Raw genomic sequence first — 19,943 nt, forward strand, 5'->3', positions numbered from 1 at the left:
GAACAATAACTTCAGTCTGTTTGATTTGCACTTTGGCACTCGGAGTCTTCTTTCTGATAGCAGAGAAACAATAATTAAATTATTATTATTAGTTGTAGTTATATGAGTAGAACTATCGATTATGCAGGTCCATGTCTTCCTGACTGGTTTAAACTTTACCAATGTGTTGCATTTTAAAAGCTTTGTATCAAATCTTGGTCTAGAAACTAATATCAAATAAATGTAGCTGATCACTCGATGATTGTTCCAAGGATTTTCTCTACATAAAATCTGGAAAAAACCCTCTAATCTCACCAGGATGTCAATTGTAGCCTGCATAAAAGAAAACATTTTAGTAGGAAAAAAAATAACGTAAGCAAAGATTAAGACGGATTGTCGGAATGTGCCCGGGAATCCTAGGGAAAAGTGTAGTGACCAGAGGAGTACCGTTTGCAGACAGTGAGCGCTGATGGCGCAAAGACTCATGGGAGCGAATTCTCAAGTGTTGATGAGAAATTGTGGATTTAGAATGAACATAGGTATATGATCAATACGATCACATCTGGCTTCAAAATTGGAAATTGCTCCTGATTTGTCATGAACTGAATCACCAACCGTTTCCTTCATTTCATTGGTTTAAAGGTAGGGGTGGGTGATACTGCTAATTTTGGTATCAATCCAAGTAATTACAGGGCCAGTATGGCCGATACGGTTACAGATACTTTTTACTTGAAGATTCCTGATCATTGAATGATTTTGTACTTTTGCCTTTAATTAGTTGATCATGATTATGATAATAATAAAACACAGGACAAAGATTTTAGCCAATTTAGAAACTAATATTTAACATAATTAAATCTATAAATCTATCTGCATGTAGCCTAAATAGGAATACTAAGGTTCCTTCCACAGATACACAAAGGGGTTATTATATTCTGCCATATTCATACTTAAGGTTTGAGGGAAGCTATACATACTGTATATATTAGCATAAGTATATGTTTTTGAGTTCCAGTAGGTTAACATTTGAGATTAAATGTGATAGACAATTAAATGTGATAGACAATTAAGATTAACATTGGATAGACAAACGATTATGGCTTCTCACATTTAGGCTATTCTGCTAACACAGTGAGAAAAGGGAAAAGTTGTATTAAAAATAAATACAAAAAAACAAACACTCCACAGATCCCTCACCTGGTCCAAACAACGGAAGAGATCACAGAGCAGCTGGTCATGACCACTGTGCCACTGGTCGTGACCAGTGTTTTTAGCGCCCCTAGTGGTAGTGACCACTGGTCCCTGCCGCAGACCAGCTGGTCCTGACCACACAGATCTTCATAATCAATGATAATAACAATATTAATCATAATAATTCTGATATGGTGTATTTTATAGACAAAGGATAATGATCTCTGACATTTATCCAGCTAACAGTGCTGCCAAAACGACCGGAAAGAAGAGAAAATAATAAAAGCCCTTCACAGACCACAGGGACCACAGGGCCGATCACTGAGGAGCTGGTCAGGACCAGTATCTTTAGCGCCCCTAGTGGTAGTGACCACTGGTCTGTGCCAGAGACCAGCTGGTCATGACCACTGAGGAGCTGGTCATGACCACTGTGCCACTGGTCGCGACCAGTGTTTTTAGCGCCCCTAGTGGTAGTGACCACTGGTCCCTGCCACAGACCAGCTGGTCCTGACCACACAGATCTTCATAATCAATGATAATAACAATATTAATCATGATATTTCTGATATAGTGTATTTTATAGACAAAAGATTATGATCTCTGACATTTATCCAGCTAACAGTGCTGCCAAAACGACCGGAAAGGGGAGAAAATACTAAAGCCGCTTCACAGACCACAGGGACCACAGGGCAGATCACTGAGGAGCTGGTCAGGACCAGTATCTTTAGCGCCCCTAGTGGTTGTGACCACTGGTCTGTGCCACAGAGCAACTGGTCGCGACCACTGAGGAGCTGGTCGCGACCAGTGTTTCTAGCGCCCCTAGTGGTAGTGACCACTGGTCCGTGCCAGAGACCATGGTCCCTGGACAGACCACAGAATCAGCTACAACCCCTGCTGCGGTTTTGACATGATACGTAACTGACTTATGTGGTAGGATTTAGTCCGGTAAAGTTGGAAATATGTTCACAGATTCGAACTTCCCGGATCAATAACTCATAAGTGAAACAAACGACGGGTCTTTCCTACCGTAGTGAGGAAGACAACGAGCTACAACCGTATTTTTATCAAAACCAGCGGTCCTCCGGGTCTGTATGGTCAGCCGTCTGTGAGACGAGGGCGCAGGGACCGTCTACAAAGTGCAACACCGAAAAGAGAAACTACAAAAAATATTCAATAACTTCACTATTATTCAGAGTGTAGTGTCACCAAAATCACTCCACACATCAGTGGTCTCCTGCTGGTTATTCTACAATTTTTTGCTTGGAAAAAATGTGCTTTGCCATAATTTGGGGGGATTTCTATTGGGAGAAATATTCAATAACACTAATATTCTAATGTAACATCAACTTGATATTGGTATTAAAAAAATGTTTTAAAACATAATCCATGTGAAGTGCAGGTCAAATGGACTTGCCCCTAAAATGACGAAATTCCCACCCTGACTGCATTCCCACTAGTAAGCTACAGTTACTCTATGTAAGCTGAGTCCAAGTTGTCTCTAAGAGTCTCTAGAGTGTGAAATATTGCACATTGCCTCAGCCTGCAATAAAACGGTGGTCAATTCATGATACTTTCTCATCTCCTAATTTTTATACTTAAGACAATGTCAATGTTGTGTAAGAAGAATCATTAATTAAATATATGAAAGTTACACAAGACAACAATATAGAAGAATTTATGGATTTGACGCTGTGATCGGTGATCGGCAATATCGGGATCGGCAGATACTGCTTTCGGTGATCGGCCCCAAAAATCCTGATCGGTGCATCTCTAGTTTTAAGGATGCCAAAAATTGGCCCATTAATCGTAGTTGTTATCCACTGTCCTTGCAATGATAAAACAAAATTCAGTCATCTACTGCAATTTATTAAAAATGTCTAGTTCAAGGAATTGTCTTGTCACTTTAAACATACATGAAAGTGCTCAGAGCAAAAGAGGAGAAGCTACTGTCAGTAACCACAGCGGATGGTAGGAAATTCCTTTAGAGATATGAATATGAGTATAGATGCTGGGGATGATAACATCCCATGTGCCAATCAGCTAGCTCATTGTTCCTGTATCTAAAGAGTCTGCTATGTCCACACTTAATGACTAACGCCCTGTGGCTCTCCACCCCATCCTGATAGAGTGTTTTGAGAACCCAGTTCTCCTGCTTATCAAAAGGTAACATCCCTGCTAGCCTGGACCCTCATCAGAATAATTTCGGAACCAAGAGATCCACAGAGGATGCCATATCTGCTGCCCTCCACTCAGTCTTCATACATCTTGAAAATACCAACAGCTACATCAGAATTTCTGTTTATCTCAGCTCAGCATTTCATACAATCAAACACAAAAGTGTCAGTGTCACACTCTGCAATTAAATATTGCCATTAAGAACATAAAGATAAATAGGACAGAATCAATTTGAGCAGAATTGTACAACCCAGATCTCACCATTTCTGTAGCATGACCCCTTTTCAGTTTTTCTGAATCATGGATAACTTAATTAGAGCTGAATACTGCATTCACAGAGCCTATTCATTCTTTTGAATAGGGTGGCATTCCCCTGTGCTACAGTAATGTCAAAAAGGTAAAGTCATCTGCTTTTATTTGCCTCTATACAGAATTAAAAAAAAACTGTGTGACTGTGTGTTGTGAGCTACCAAAACCAGAAATCCTTTAAAGGGATATTCTGGCGTAAATTTAATCCATGGTCTAACACACAGTGCCACTGAGTAAGACCCCCCTCGAGAGATCAAGTTTTTTCCGATCGCTAGCTTATGTAGGTTTAGCAACCACAGAAAAGACTGCACGATAACAATACACTGTAGACTATGCCTCCACCAAGAAACCACCATCAAAAAGCCATTCATAGCCACAAATAATGCTCAGAACAGCACCAAACTTCATCAACAGTACAAATAGGGTCCCAGCACATAGTTCGAGGCATCAAACATCTGCACAGGGCACGCAGGTAGTGGAGTGGTTAGAGCGCATGCCACATGCACATACGCAGTGGACCCCGTTTGGTATCCCAGCTGGAGGACCATTGCTGCATGTAACACACACACAAAAACACACACACACACACCCATTTCCTGTCTATCCACTGTCAAAAATAAAGGTGTCTATGCCCGAAAAAGAAAGAAAAGAAAAGAGAAAACAGCTCACCACTCTAACTAGCTGCTGCAGGAGAGTGGTGAGTTTTGAAGTTTGGTGCTGTTCTGAGCATTATTTGTGGCTATAAATGGCTTTTCGATGGCAGTTTCTTGGTGGAGGCATAGACTGCAGTGTATTGTTATCGTGCAGTCTTTTCTGAGGTTGCTAAAACTACATAAGCTAGCAGTCGGAAAACTTGATCTCTCGAGGGGGAGTCTTACTCTGTGTCACGGTGTGTTAGACCATGGATTAAACTTATGCCGGAATATCCCTTTAATGTCCCGCAAATGGAGGACAGAATATTACAAAAGACAAAACCAATAGCAAAATATAATTAAAAAGGTAAGAAATAGCATAAATGTACATATAAACATGATATAGTACAAAATTAAAAGGAGTGAATTTTTATTCACAAATACAAATAATAAATATGGGTGTTAAGGAAATTTGCCAGAAAGTGCAAAAACAGGAATTTGTTTTGTACAGTCTTATTGCACAGTGCAGAGTGAGGTCTATTGGGAGCAGTGCTGGTTGTACAGTCTGACAGCAGCAGGTAGGAAGGACCTGCGATACCTCTCCTTCACACACTTAGGGTGTATCAGTCTGTTGCTGAAGGAGCTGCCCATTGCTGTGAGAGTGACCTGCAGGGGGTGGGACTCCTGCACCAGCAGCGATGACAGCTTGTCAATCATCCTGCTCTCTCCCACCACCTGCACTGGGCAAGAAGTCTCCTCCTGCCTGCTAACCTCTTAGGATTGCATAAGCCAATATGCCAGTAGGACTCTTCATACCTGAGAGTGTCCAGCCTCCAGAGTGGATCCTGCTCTCTAGCCGACAGCAGCTTTACTCCTAGGTCTCCTGGATGATTGTAGGTCAGGTCCAGCTCCCTCAGATGGGAGGGGTTAGATTTCAGAGCTGAGGCCAGAGATGTACAGCCTCCCTCAGTGATCAGACAGCCTGACAGCCTGTAAACACACAAAGCAGACCAAATAGAGACGTTTAGGGAAGTATATCACTCAAGTCACTGAAGCAAAGGAGTGGCTTTTTCTGACCTGAGAGTTTCCAGAGTACATTTTGAGCTCTCAATTGCAAGTGACAGCAGCTTCACCCCTGAGTCATGCAGGTTGTTGTTACTCAGGTCCAGCTCTCTGAGACTAGAGGGCTCAGAACTGAGAACTGAGGACAGAGCTTCACAGCTTGTCTCTGAGACGTCACACTCACTCAGTCTGGAGAGGAAAACATAACACAAGGTCACACAGTATTATTACTACATTTAGAAAGTACAGCCATGATGTAATTTGTAAATTGCATGACATCAATAGATGTCTGAACCTTTTACTACATGGATGGGCTTCTTAAAATCAGCTAAGAATGATTTATGTTTTCAGTAAATGTAAACATGACCCTGTAATAATCTGTATATGTAGTCATATTACATTCCTGTGTATGAAATCCTTTCTCCCATTCTATTGGCTTATGTACTTCCAGTTTCAAATACTGATTTAGCAGATGAACAAGGTCAGGCTCAACCAGGTTACAGTGTGTCAAATGTTGAAGGCAGGGAAAAACGGTTTAAAGACACTTCAGTACATCGCGAGGGAGATGGGGTGAGGGAGGAGGATTTTTTGGTGCCTGCCTTTGTATGTACTTTCATATCATAGACATTGTAACTTTAAATCTGGTATTATCTTCTCTTAGTAATAAATGATGGACTTCTGAACATGCTGAATCATTGCCACCAAGTAAGTATCACACTCCCTCACATGGCTGTGGCCAAACTGTACTTCAACTATTGAAACGGTGTGCTCAGCTACACATGGAAAGCTTATGTAAATGTCTTGTAAGAAGACTCAGCAGCTCTTAGTTGATTAAAAACTTGACAGAAGTCTCTGCGAGCATGAGGAGGGAGCCACCTCCTCCTGTTGTTTTTTCAGTGCCCTAACCTGTTAAATCAGCAGCTGTAGTGGCTTGTGAAATTCACAGACTTTCCATATTAACAGTTCTTTTTTGCGTGCATCCATGTTTGCACTGGGATGGATTTAGATTGGAATTCAGGAAAACCGACTTGAAAATACAGTCTGACTTGTAATAGAATGCAGCATTAGAGATGTGTTTGCATTCTTAGCCAGTAAAGCACCTTCTTTTAGCAGGACATGTTCTGTTTATCTCTTGGCAAAGTAGAAGTTTAGAGAGTGTCTGGCATTATTAAGGCCTCAGGATTGCATTTCTGCCCTTTTACGGAGGATATGCCAGACTATGACCTCAATTGCACACTGTTTTGACATTGTGAAGAAGTAGGTATAAGAATCAGCACCGTAACATCTGAGGCAAAGATACAATGTTGGAGATCGTTGGATTGGAGTCTCAACTCCGAATAAAAGTGTGCAAGCTGCACAAATTAGAGCAATATGGGTCTGTAAAACAGTGCAAGTCCATTCACCTAAGTGGAAACAAATTGAACAGAACCATTTAACAGAGTTGAAGTTGGAATCAGTTCCATATATCAGCTCGCTTAGCTCTCTTTTGGTTGCAACAGCAAACCCAGTTATTGTCCATACTTATAAGATCTGGCAGCAAATTCGGAAGAAAACGGGCTGTATTAAAACTATTTATGATAAATCCCCTTTCCACTCTAATCCCTCTTTACCTAAAGCCCTTAGAGATGGTATTACAAACCTATGGGTTACAAAAGGTATTACAACTTTTGGGAATTTGTTTAAAGATGGAACCCTTCAGACTTTTGAAGAGCTCTCATATCAGTATGGACTACCCCACACCCATTTCTTCAAATATCTCCAGGTTAGGCACTTTGTTACCTCCGAACAAGGTGGCCGTCTTCAACCATTAAAAGAGCAGCCTCTAGATAAACTTGTGCGTAGTAAACAGGGAGTGAGGGGGTTTATATCCTACTTGTACTCAGGAATTTCTCAGATTATAGGTTGGGAAAAGCAAAGAGTGAAATGTAAATGGGAGGAGGACTTGGAGTGTAATTTTGAAGAAGAGGATTGGGAATCATTGTGTACTAGTAGTCAGTCCTTTTCTTTTAACTCTAGACACAAAATTACACAATGCAATCTTATTCATAGAACATACTATACCCCTGACAGATTACATAAAATTAAGTCTCAGTACTGCCAGTTTTGCCCAAGATGCAAATTGGGAATAGGAACATTGGTACATATGTTTTGGACTTGCCCTTGTCTTAATTCATATTGGGTGTCTATACTTAAAGTGCTTAATGATATTACTGGACTAACCATTCCCGCAGAGCCAAGAGTAATTCTCCTGGGTGACACATCCATGATGAAAGTTAATAAAAACCAACTCAAATTTATAAGAATTGCCCTTATTACAGCAAACAAATGTATAGCTATGCATTGGAAAGATGTGTCACCACCTACATTTGCTAGATGGACGAATGAACTAGCATCATGCATACCAAGTGAAAAGATTATGTATAATTTGAAGGCTAAACCTGGAGAGTTTCATAAGATTTGGGGTGTTATACAGTCATTCTTTTATATTTAAACAATGTGATGTGATTGTTAAACATGCTTACTCAATATTTGGTGCTGTTTCCAGCTTTATTTTTTGTTTTAATTTCCTTTTCTACCTCTCCCTGCTATTGATTCCCTCTGTGCAACAGTTTGTTTGTTTTGATTTTTGTTTTTGTTTGGCTGTTTTATGATATACAGAAGGCTTGTATTTATTCATTCTTACTAATTTGACTTGGTACACACTCGGTAGGAATGTATGGTCGGACCGGTAGGGGTGGGTTAAGTGGGAGGGAGGGAGGGAGGGAGGGAGGTTGGGATGGGCTGACTTGGTACTTTTTTGATATATTGCTGTACATTGTCCCTTCTTTCAGCTCTAAGGTTGTTATGTAAAAAATCCAATAAAGATATTATTGAAAAAAAAAAAAGTGTGCAAGCTTATATTCATGTGTGAGGCTCAGCAACAGCAAAATCACGTTACCCACCAACAGTCAGGTGGATGCTTTACCTGAGTTTGAAGGATTCTGAGCCTGGGGAGAAAGATCTTGATTTGGGGGTTTCCCTCCAACCTTCATCACTGGCTATGGCTTTTGGATAATTACAAAAATAATCAGGAATCTGCTCAAATGGGTTGATCATCTGATTGCCTCCTGGACGCCTCCTTGTACAGGTATTACAGGTGTATCAAACTGAATGGGACCTTACGAAAGACGCTGAACAATCTAAAGGAATAACATCTAGAATGCCTCAGAATTCCATTGAAAAAGCGAGAAGACATGGCTTAGGATTAGGGGATACTATGTTTGGTCTGCTGCAACAAGGACTAAGACTTAAATTGGATGGACAGATATCCTGACCTGAGATAGGTTGCTGAAACTGCAACTTGTAAGTTGATCTCACCTTAGACATCCCAGTTTACAGTGTGAACTCTTCAGTCCAGGACACAGCATTTTCACTCCAGAATCCTGCAGGTTGTTGTTACTCAGGTCCAGCTCTCTCAGACTAGAGGACTGGGAGCTGAGAACTGAGGAAAGAGCTTCACAGCTTCTCTCTGAGAGGTTACAGCCACTCAATCTGGAGAGACAATGAGAAAATAAGAAAGGCATTATTCTCCTGCTGAAAAGATATTTGTGTATTTCAAAGCATATGCACATATCTATTTACTTACAAAGCTTTCTTGGAGGCTTTGACCACTGGCAGCAGCCTCAGCAGAGCCTCCTCTGAAGCAGAATATTTCTTCAGGTCAAAGACCTCTAGATCTTTTTCTGATGATAGTAGGATAAAGACCAGAGCTGACCACTGAGCAGGAGACAGTTTCTCTCTGGAAAGTCTTCCTGAGCTCAGGTACTGTTGGATCTCCTCGACAAGAGAATGATCGTTCAGTTCATTCAGGCAGTGAAACAGATTGATGCATCTCTCTGAAGAAAGATCCTCACTGATCTTCTTCTTGATGTACTTCATTGTTTTCTGATCTTTCTGTGAGCTCCCTCCTGTTTGTGTCAGCAGCCCTCGCAGGAGAGTCTGATTGGTCTGCTGTGAAATACCGAGGAGGAAGCGGAGGAACAAGTCCAGGTGTCCATTTGGACTCAGCAAGGCCTGGTCCACAGCACTCTGGTAGAAGTATATCTCTGTAGACTGATTGTAGGTTGTTTGTTTTTCTGACAGCAGATTGACTCCAGAGTTGATGAAGGTCAGATTGACATGAAGAGCAGCCAGAAACTCCTGAACACTCAGATGGACGAAGCAGAACACCTTGTCCTGGTACAGTCCACTCTCCTCTTTAAAGATCTGTGTGAACACTCCTGAGTACACTGAGGCTGCTCTGATATCGATGCCACACTCTGTCAGGTCTGATTCATAGAAGATCAGGTTTCCTTTCTGCAGCTGATCAAAAGCCAGTTTTCCCAGAGACTCAATCATCTTCCTGCTCTTTGGAGTCCAGTGTGGATCTGTCTCAGCTCCTCCATCATACTTGACGTTCTTCACTTTGGACTGAACCACCAGGAAGTGGATGTACATCTCAGTTAGGGTCTTGGGCAGTTCTTCTCTCCTTCTGGTCTTCAACACACCCTCCAGAACTGTAGCAGTGATCCAGCAGAAGACTGGGATGTGGCACATGATGTGGAGGCTTCGTGATGTCTTGATGTGGGAGATGATTCTGCTGGCCTGCTCATCATCTCTGAATCTCTTCCTGAAGTACTCCTCCTTCTGTGGATCAGTGAACCCTCTGACCTCTGTCACCATGTCAACACACCCAGGAGGGATCTGATTGGCTGCTGCAGGTCGTGTGGTTATCCAGAGGCAAGCAGAGGGAAGCAAGTTTCCCCTGATGAGGTTTGTCAGCAGCACATCCACTGAGGTGGACTCTCTAACATCAGTCAGGATCTCAGTGTTGTGGAAGTCCAGAGGAAGTCGACACTCATCCAGACCGTCAAAGATGAACACAACCTGGAACTCTTCAAAGTTGCAGATTTCTTTGGTTTCAGTGAAGAAGTGATGAACAAGTTCCACCAAGCTGAACTTTTTCTCTTTCAGCACATTCAGCTCTCTGAAAGTGAATGGAAATGTGAACTGTATGTCCTGGTTGGCTTTGTCTTCAGCCCAGTCCAGAGTGAACTTCTGTGTTAAGACTGTTTTCCCGATGCCAGCCACTCCCTTTGTCATCACTGATCTGATTGGTTCATCTCTTCCAGGTGAGGCTTTAAAGATGTCTTCTTGTCTGACTGTTGTTTCTGGTCTGTCTGGTTTCCTGGATGCTGTTTCAATCTGTCTGACCTCATGTTCATCATTGACCTCTGCAGTCCCTCCCTCTGTGATGTAGAGCTCTGTGTAGATCTGATTCAGAAGGGTTGGGTTTCCTGCTTTAGCGATCCCCTCAAACACACACTGAAACTTCTTCTGAAGGTTGGATTTGAGGTGAAGTTGGCACATGGCAGGAGATTCTGAAGGTACAAGTAACACCATTGAGCATTCTCTCAAAGAAACATAAACACTATTTTTTTCTGAAAAAAACTACAACCCCAAAACAAAACAAAACTAGAACTGCAAGCAGTTATGAACGGGGGCCAAGCCCCTCCGCGCGATTTGGACCCCATGCACCGCAGAGCCCACGGAAGTTGGCCCAAAGGATGCCGGGCTCGGGGCAAAAGTGAAGACACAGGCCAACGTCTGAGCCGTGGTATTCACTGTAATGCAGATGGGACAAAATCAGACAAAAGGAGGAGTTCGAAAAATAGGTTTTGCATATGTGGCGATTTAGCGAACGAAATGTGCAGCAGAAGTGGGCGTGTCCTATGTCAGAAAACCCAGCTCTATTCAGGGAACATATGGATATAAGGTTTGCGAATGTGTTATTTAAAATCTGGAAGTTAAAGGCAAAAACGCGATTGCATCCATTATAGCGCCACCTACTGGAGTACATGTGCAATTTTTGGTATGGAAGAACTGTGTCCTATTCTATCTATACCATATAAATTTCACAGCTCTCAGCATAATAGTTTGGCTGAAATTAATGTTTGTTGTTTATGTTGTAATAAGCCAAGCCCACATTGAGCAGTCATGACCACCTTCAAGATATGGCCTCAGGATTGGCCCTACATCATACCAACCAAATTTGGTAAAAATCGGTGTAGCCATTCGAGAGATATAAACTTCCTATATTTCTAGCGCCCCCTAGTGGCTAAAATTCTTAAAATTCGGCCCATCCCTTCCCAGTCTCATGGCAACCAAGGATCTCAAATTTGCATCAAGTTGCATGGAGTTCGACAAAGTCATATGACATATGTGCCTATTTAATGAAAGAAATGTGCAGCAGAAGTGGGCGTGTCCTATGTCAGAAAACCCAGCTCTATTCAGGGAACATATGGATATAAGGTTGGCGAATGTGTTATTTGAAATGTGAAAGTTACAGGCAAAAACGCGATTGCATCCATTATAGCGCCACCTAGAGGAGTACTGGAGTTGATAACTTTAGATCAGATGCAGCTGAAGAGTGTAGGTGCCAAGTTTCATGCAGATCGGACAAAATCCCAAGGAGGAGTTCGAAAAAGTAGGTTTTCCAGTTTTTGCGATTTTGTGAAAAAACTTTCTAACCGGAAGTGGGCGTGATTCAGCTCCATTCAGGGAATCTGGGGATACAAGGTTTTTGAATGTACGACATACGGTTTGGGAGTTATAGGCAAAAACGTGTTTTCCTAGGTTATAGCGCCCCCTGCAGGCGGATATATGTAGTTTTTTGTGTCTGAGATTTTCACAGGAGTCTGGACCAACCCTCCAAATTGCACCGCCCTCCCTTGCACGGTTTAGCCTGCAGCACCACTTTTAGCTGGATAAAAATAAAAATAAAAATCTTTACAATTACAATAGGGTTCCTCGCACCGCTGGTCCTAGGAAATGCGTATGCTTGCATATGCGTTCCCTCGGCCCCTCGGGTTTGGCCCGCTAATAATATACACAAGGAGGGAAAAGTATTTCTATTTTAACTTTATCTCTTCAAGGAGTTGTCTGTTGAGCCAACAGAAACTTTGCAAACATGACTGGCAGCTTGACTGACTACGGGATAGTGAGTCCCTTTGTAATGTTGAGTTATCACTAAATACAAGGTCAGTGCAAAGCCACAAAATTACACTAATTTTGTGGCTTTACGTGAGCTGAAAATATTCAACTTTCAGCAAAAAATGTGTTTGCCCTAGGGTTTTGCATGGGGAGGGCCAGGTTAGTGAAGGGGGGCAGCTGCTACTCAGCTGCTCAAGGCTGGACCACTCTGGAAAACTTTTAGGATTAAAAAGTGGACTTATCTTCACTCCTGTTTATCAACTTGACTGCAGCAGTGATCCACAGAGGTGCCACAACTTGTCAGGTGTTTGTTTTGTAATGCTGACTGCTGACTCATGGGTTAGGCTTGGTTTTTTTTTTTTTTTATAAAACAATTAGATAAGATAAAAAGTATTAAATAATTAAAATACCTAACCCACTGGCAGGGTTAGTGTGTGTCACAGGGCTTTGCCAAATGTCTCAGAGCAAGTCCGCACTAGATAGTTGAGTGTGGCCAGACCTTCTGGAGGAAGAAGCAACCAGGGTTACATCGGATTCTGCTCTGATCAGGAGCTGTTTACCGAGGAGAGTTCAAGGATTATTTTTAACTTTTGTGATCAAAGCATGATTTATGCTTCTGTGTGAAATTGATGCTATACCTACAGAGCAGCAACTGCGTAAGTGCATGTCCTGTGCCATAGCATGTGTGTACCTCCCAAGAAAAGTACCTGCACCACAGCGAGTGTGACTGGTCCGCTTGGAAGCACTGCATCTCCTCAGGTGCTTGCCAGTGGAGCTAATACCGGGTACTGTGACCCGCACTTTCCCAAGTAAACACACCCAGCCTTTTTGGCTGTTGCAGTCGAAATGACAACCAGGCGCTGCTCTTTTTAGGTTGGGTTATAGAAACACTGCCCGTCAACTCTCTCCGGCCCAGAGACCCAGCTGTGAACCAAGGAGTTGCTGTGTTTAAAGATGTAAGTACGGCGGACAATGCACTCACCACTGCCGCCAACACAAACCCAACAGCATCTGTTCTGGTGTGTGCTGGCTTATTATCAATATATTTGATCTACTTTGACTTGCCCTGTACTGGCTGCACCCAAAAGAGAAGCACTGCTGTGCACGGGGTATCTCCCATTTGTCTTTTGGACACCAGCACTCATGTTTAAAAACTCACACCACACATCCAAACATCTTTGTGGACCAAGTACGCCCTGTCATGGCAAAAGCACTGACCAATGGCAGTGGCCCCCCCAGGACAATGTGCCCTGACACACCACAAAAATGCTCAGGAACAGTAGGGGGACATGACAAACAGCCCAAGGTCCTCCAAATTCCCCAGATGCCAAGCCGCTCGAGCGTCTGTGGGACATACTGGATCAAGTCTGATCCATGGAGGATACATCTACAATACGGGACCCAAAGGATCAACTTCAAACGTCCCAGTGCCAGACACCACAGGACACCCCCAGAGGTCTTATGACCATGACTTGATGGTTTAGAGCCGCTTTGGCTGCACAAGGGTAACCTGCACAATATTAAGTAGGTAGTTTTGATGTTATGGCTGATTATGTAAAAATTCTTCACAAAATATTGAATAGCAGTTGTAGACTAACATTTCTATTGATTATTTATGAGTCAATTAATAGTTTCTCAGGAAGATCCTACATATTTTATCTCTAATCCATGTTCTATGAAGTTTGATTGACAAAAATGAGCAAAGGGCAGATGGTCAGCAGTCTTTCATTTTTCCATCATGTTAAATCTTTAGAGAAATCCTCTTACTGCTCTGCAGACGGTCAGCCAGCTCCTCCTGCTTCATTCTCCTCAGGAAGTGAAGTGTGATCTTCAGAAATGCCTCTCTGCTGCTCCTCCTCTGCTCTTCATCCTCACCATCCAACACCTCCTCATCCTCCCTCTGACTCTCTAAGCATTCTGGGTAATCTGAACTCAGAACCCTCTGGACCTTCTTCAGCTCGTTCTTCACAAAAGTCACAATGTTCTCCTCCAGCAGCTGGAACAGAATATCATGTGAATGACAACATTTAACATCATGGAGCCAAACATCAGATCCATGTTTGACAGATTCACCACTGGTCTGTAAAGTGCAGCATGGAGATTATTGTGAACAGACTGGATGTAAACGTAGTTGTTGTTCATGTACAGACCATAAATATGGAGTCCAGGTGTGTCTGATGCTGCTGGACAGACGGACCTCTGGGAACCTCTGAGCTCTCCTGGTCCACTCTGTGGAGGAATCATGAAGAATCAGTCACATTGTGTCTGTCCACTCACAGACAAACACTGGTGTTACTATGGTTTAGTAGTCGATGACTCGCAGCCATCAGCCAACGTTCATCGGCTTAACCCTTCTCAAGTTCCTCAAGCTTTTCTGCTTAAGCATTAAAATAATTAAATACGAAAGTCATATCCAAAAAGCAGAAAACAAACATCTCAGCCAGCAGATTTCTTGTACCAGTGTCCTCTGCTCTAGAGAGCTCACAAATCTGAAACAGTTTTTTTAGATGTATTGCGAATATTTTTCTTGTGTTTGGTCTGAACATGGCATTACACTCATGCAGCCATCAGACAACAGCTAGAATGTGTGTCAAGAAAATAAACAAATGTAAGTGAAGAAGATGTAAGCGGAAAAAAAACATGAATCAGTAAAAACAATGCTGAAAAAACAACAAGTTTAAACAAATGTGTCTGAATAAATAACAGTTAAAACATGAATCAGTCATATTTTATGTTATTAACAGCTCACCTCTTTACAGCAGAAGTTTTTTCTTCTTTAGAATCAATGAGATGTTGCTTTGATTGGTCACTCTTGAAGGACACACAGCTGGGCTCAGGTCCAGGTCCAGGTCCAGGTCCAGGTCCAGTAGAGGCTGGTCTCCTGCAGGACAGAGAAGAAGACCACCAGAGATGTTAATTCACTTTTTATTCTTCAGACACAGAAGCTGCGGCTGTTTTAGTACAAAATAACTCAAATAGGACATTTCGGACTTTAAAGACTTGGGAACACTTGATATCTATCAGTCAGACTGCTCAAGCTTCATATTATCATCCACTGAACTTCACAGTGTACTTTCACACAGACAGGACTGTGGACTTTGTCCTCCATCACTTCCACATAAGAAGAGATGTTTCAGGGCCCGTGTGCACAGAAGGGACCAGCGATTGTTTCAGTGAACATAAGGTCGTCAGTGTTTGTTGGGGACAGACTACAAAAAATGTGAACCTGTCCTTTAACACTAATCCTGCTCTGACCTCCATCTTAACTCTATGACCACATTAACATTATCAGATGGTCAGACTGGATTTAATGCCAACCAGAATCCGCTGTGACATCATGAGGAGGAAATATGAACATTTTAGATCAGACTGTCTAAAATGTTTTAATGCTCACAACAACTTACCTTTTGTCAGCTAAACGCTGTCGCTTAAAATTAAAATCAAATTCCTTTGACTGGACGCTCTTGAAGGAAACACAGCTGGGTTCAGGTTCAGCTTCAGGCTCAGCAGAGGCTGGTCTCCTGTTGGACAGAGGATAAGACCACAAGGGACAGAAATTCATGTTTTATGTTATTAGTAGGAACCCACCTTTGTGCAGGCAGGTGTTTTCGCCCAGAACATAAATAGTTTGAGACCTCTATCGCTGAATCAGCTTGTTGCTGTGTTTATTATCATGGTGTTTGCAAAGGAGAAATATTTTGTTTGAACATCATAAAGAACATAAATGGACCTAGTGTTCAAGAAAGAAACATTGTCTCGAAGCATAAATCAGTCTGTAATTAATTAATCAGAGCATCAATTAAGCGCAACAGAAAATGCGTGAGTGGGGCAACTTTACTACAGATCCAGAGTCTTTGTGGGATATGAGACATGAGAACTGCTTACTTTCTGTCTGATGAATGATGACCCATTGAGTCGTCACTCTTGAAGGACACACAGCTGGGCTCAGTTCCATGTCCAGGCTCAGGTCCAGCTCCAGGTCCAGGTCCTGGTCCAGGTCCAGGTCCAGGTCCAGGTCCAGGTCCTGGTCCAGGTCCAGGTCCAGTGGTTTTAGAGGGAGGGCCTCCCTCCTCTCTGTCCTCACACTGATTCATGCTGCTCAACTCACACACACTTTCATCTGGAGAGGAAACACAAATCATTCATCTGCACATCAACTGAAATCAGCCTTTGGGTCAGAAACACTCTTGAAGGACAAAATGTCTGAAAGTCGACTTCCTCTTCTAACATTTAAACTCAGAGCACATTATTCCACAACTCACTGACTCTATTAATACATATTTCACTAAATGGCTGCTACAGGACATCAAACCAAAACTAAATCATGTCATTAAATCATTTGTATTCTGTTTTTTACTGTTCTCTACTAATAAAGTCGCTCACAGCAGTGACGTGAAATCTGGAGACAAATGTGAAAATGTCTTCTGACAGAAAAGAGACAGTGGACTGATCCAGGACCTGTCTTCACTGACCTGCAGGAAGGACAGTGATGTCATCAGTCTGAGGTTTATTTCAAAATAAAAGACTTCTGTCACACAGTAACACCAGTGACTCCAGAGGACGATCTCTCATTATATGTTTTATAATATTTATTTCTAAGTAAACATTATGACATTTTAAAGGGTATAAAAACAGTCCCTGTCCTTCTGTACATGACTGTGGAGACTTTCTGTGGAGCTTGGAGTGTTAAATAACTGATTAAACACAAATACTGACAAGTTGATTTAACCAAGAGGCAGAAATTGTTCTAATAACCTGTTGTGTTATTATAAAATATGACAGTCTCAGGTGTGTTCAGGTGGGTTTTGTCTGTAGAGGCTATGACGTCTCTCACTGACGTCACGTCTCCTGTCAGAACATCAGCTGCTGGACTTGGATCAGTCCACTAGATGACGTCATGACGCTGTGGTGGAGTCAACACACACGTTTCTCTGATATCTTTTAATCTGAAAGAGTCAATCTGGTCATCTGTTGTTTATTTAAAACATTTATCTGCAAAGTCAAAATGAGAATCTCTTCCTCTGAGAAGTAATCAGGAGCAGAAGTACTCAAGTAACGTAACGGGCACTTTAAGTACTGACACTGAGAGCCGACGTGTTCCTGCTGACTGCTGCTCAGTGATGAAGTTATATTTGTATTAATTAAATAAAGCTTCAGACTCCTGGATGTCCTCTTACTGCCTCCTCATCAGTCCTGGACTGTAAATACAACCACAGATTATTCACCGACACCAACAGCTGCTCTCCAGCCGCGTTTAGTGCGTCACACAGCGGGAGAGCGGCGGCTCGTCTCGGCCTCCTCCACAGGCTCATTCAGGAAGACACTAAATGGCGGATGTGTGTCCGGACGCTCCGAGTTTAAACTCGTGAGTTTGGAGAAATAAACAACCGAGCTTCAGTTTTTGTGCTGTTTCCGGGGTAACAATGAAAAGTAGAGCTCGTGTTAGCGAGTCGAACATGTCAGATTCATTACATTACCTTCAGCTGGAGGTTCAGACGGAGAAAACTACCTGCGACACTTCTGTCAGAGAAAGTGAAAGTAAACTGTGAGGAGGAAACAGCCAGAGAGGCGTGTGACTGACTGGGAGTCTTCCTGTTAGACTGAGGGGGCTGCAGCACGACCCACAACCAGCTGACACACTAACACATGCCGAATTTACAAGAAGAAAAAAAACGTTTTGGTTTGTTTTTCTGAGTAATTAATTTTTTGGTCTGTTTTTTGGAGTAATTTATTTCTGATTATTTGAATATTTTTTTTTCTGAGTTTAGAGAGCATTTGAAACAATAGACGCATTCATTCCTTTATTGAGAGCTCAATTTAATGGAAACAAACATAACCGGCTTGTTTAGTTAAATCAAGTTTTACTTTGATCTGGGTTTAAGACACTGGTAGATAGTCCTGTCTTTAAGTCATATAGATTGTATTACCATTAGTTTGTCGACTCTACGCAGGCACCTGAGGACTTTTTGGTTGTTCAGAAAGAAAGCCTATTCAGATTTGCTAGACATAGCAATGTTTCTCCTGGATCAGTTGGACAGATATGGCTCCACGGATACAAGATGATGCATTTGAAATCAGGAGCAGGAGTCACTATAGGTCCATGACAGTGTTGCCAGATATCGTGAGAGAAACAAGCAAGTGGGCCTATGAAAACAAGCCCAAAACAAGCGACTTCTCTATTAAAAAAGAGAGATTATTACACTTTGCACACACACAAATGTCACCCTGAATCCAGAAATGTCATTGTATTTATAATTGTTTTTATATGTTATGATCCTTTTTTGTTTAAGTTTCAGGAATTCAAAACAATATGTGACATACAATATCATAGGAAGAGGAACACTTTAACAACAAGCCCAAAAACCTGCAACCCGCGACTACCAATATTTATGATCGACTTTATAGAAAACAAGCCCAAAGTCGCTTGTAATAAGAGTCACTTGCTGGTTGGAGGTTCTCGCGGGAGTTCGAAGTATCTTGATATTTCAGAAAAAAAATTACTCCAAAAAGCAGAAAAAAATACTACAAAAAAACAGGAAAAGAATCGGTTAGAAAAACAGTAAAAAAAAAAAAATATTCAAAAAAACAACCCAAAAAATAAATTACTTGGAAAAAACTGAGTTTTTTTTGTTTTGTTTTGTTTTTCAAGTGAATGCAATACGCTTCCGTAGTTAACAACCACAGGAAGCATCTAAAATGCGTGCGGGACAATCCAATACGGTTCTGGAGGTCCACATCTCAAATCAACACACTACATGTCACTATGTGTTCTGGTTCCTTTAAAGCCCCTGTACGGAGTTTTTAACTGGATATAGAAAAGTCTCTGGTTTCTGCTGATGTGTCTCTGTTACCTACAACAGCAAATGAGCCCATCAGCGTGAAGATACGCTTTTTCTAAGTAGTCTAATTCTATACCTCTGAAAGGCCTTGGTCGGGTCGGACCACTGACGAAACGATTTACGGCAGTCAGACCGGAACTGACGACATTCAGGATACGGCATAGCTGTTTTGTTGCTACGCTAGCCAGTGCTAACCGAGCTAAAACTTTTGTCATGGCTGATAATGAGACAAAGAAAAGAAAAAGAATTAGAACCGAAGACCAACGAAAGGCAGAGAGGGAATCCGATCGAGCTAGGGCTAAAACACGGATAAACATTGGCGATTCCTTCCAGAGATGGAGAGAGTTGCGGGGCTTGAAGGGAGGGTCGGATCCAGAATTCGCCAGATTCCTCCTAGACAGGTTTGTAAATTTTATTTCATTTATGAAATGTAATGCAGGACGTAGTTTACAGCAATACATGAATTCATGTTGTTACAACAAAGCTGGCTAACGTTACCACTAGATTAGCTCTTGATACTACACTCGTGAAAACGACAACAAACGTCTTAGATCACGCATCCATTTCAGCTGTGTGTATCAGCCCAGCCGACCTGCAACGATGCATCGGTAATATCCTCTGTCATTATAAATGATTCAGTTTCTTACTTAGAACAAAACATCCATCACAATCACTGTGACTTTGCTGTAACGCTAGCTCTGTAGCACCGTGGGTAATATATATAGCGGGGAAATTGCAGCGCAAC

At 42.0% G+C, this 19,943-nt stretch overlaps 1 protein-coding gene across 1 annotated transcript in view; it reads right to left on the minus strand.

The window, feature by feature from the left end:
* The window catches only part of LOC115576534 (NACHT, LRR and PYD domains-containing protein 12-like), a 46,670-nt gene that overhangs the window by 4,667 nt on the left and 22,060 nt on the right, over positions 1–19,943 (minus strand). Inside the window, exons 8-10 of the mRNA XM_030409063.1 lie at positions 8,706–8,879; positions 5,364–5,537; positions 5,103–5,276 (exon numbers count right to left, since the gene is read on the minus strand). Coding sequence (XP_030264923.1) covers positions 5,103–5,276; positions 5,364–5,537; positions 8,706–8,879 — 522 coding nt within the window. The remainder of the gene's footprint in view (positions 1–5,102; positions 5,277–5,363; positions 5,538–8,705; positions 8,880–19,943) is intronic.

The sequence above is a fragment of the Sparus aurata genome, chromosome 24 (genome assembly GCF_900880675.1).
Source record: "Sparus aurata chromosome 24, fSpaAur1.1, whole genome shotgun sequence".
NCBI classification, from domain to species: Eukaryota; Metazoa; Chordata; class Actinopteri; order Spariformes; family Sparidae; genus Sparus; species Sparus aurata.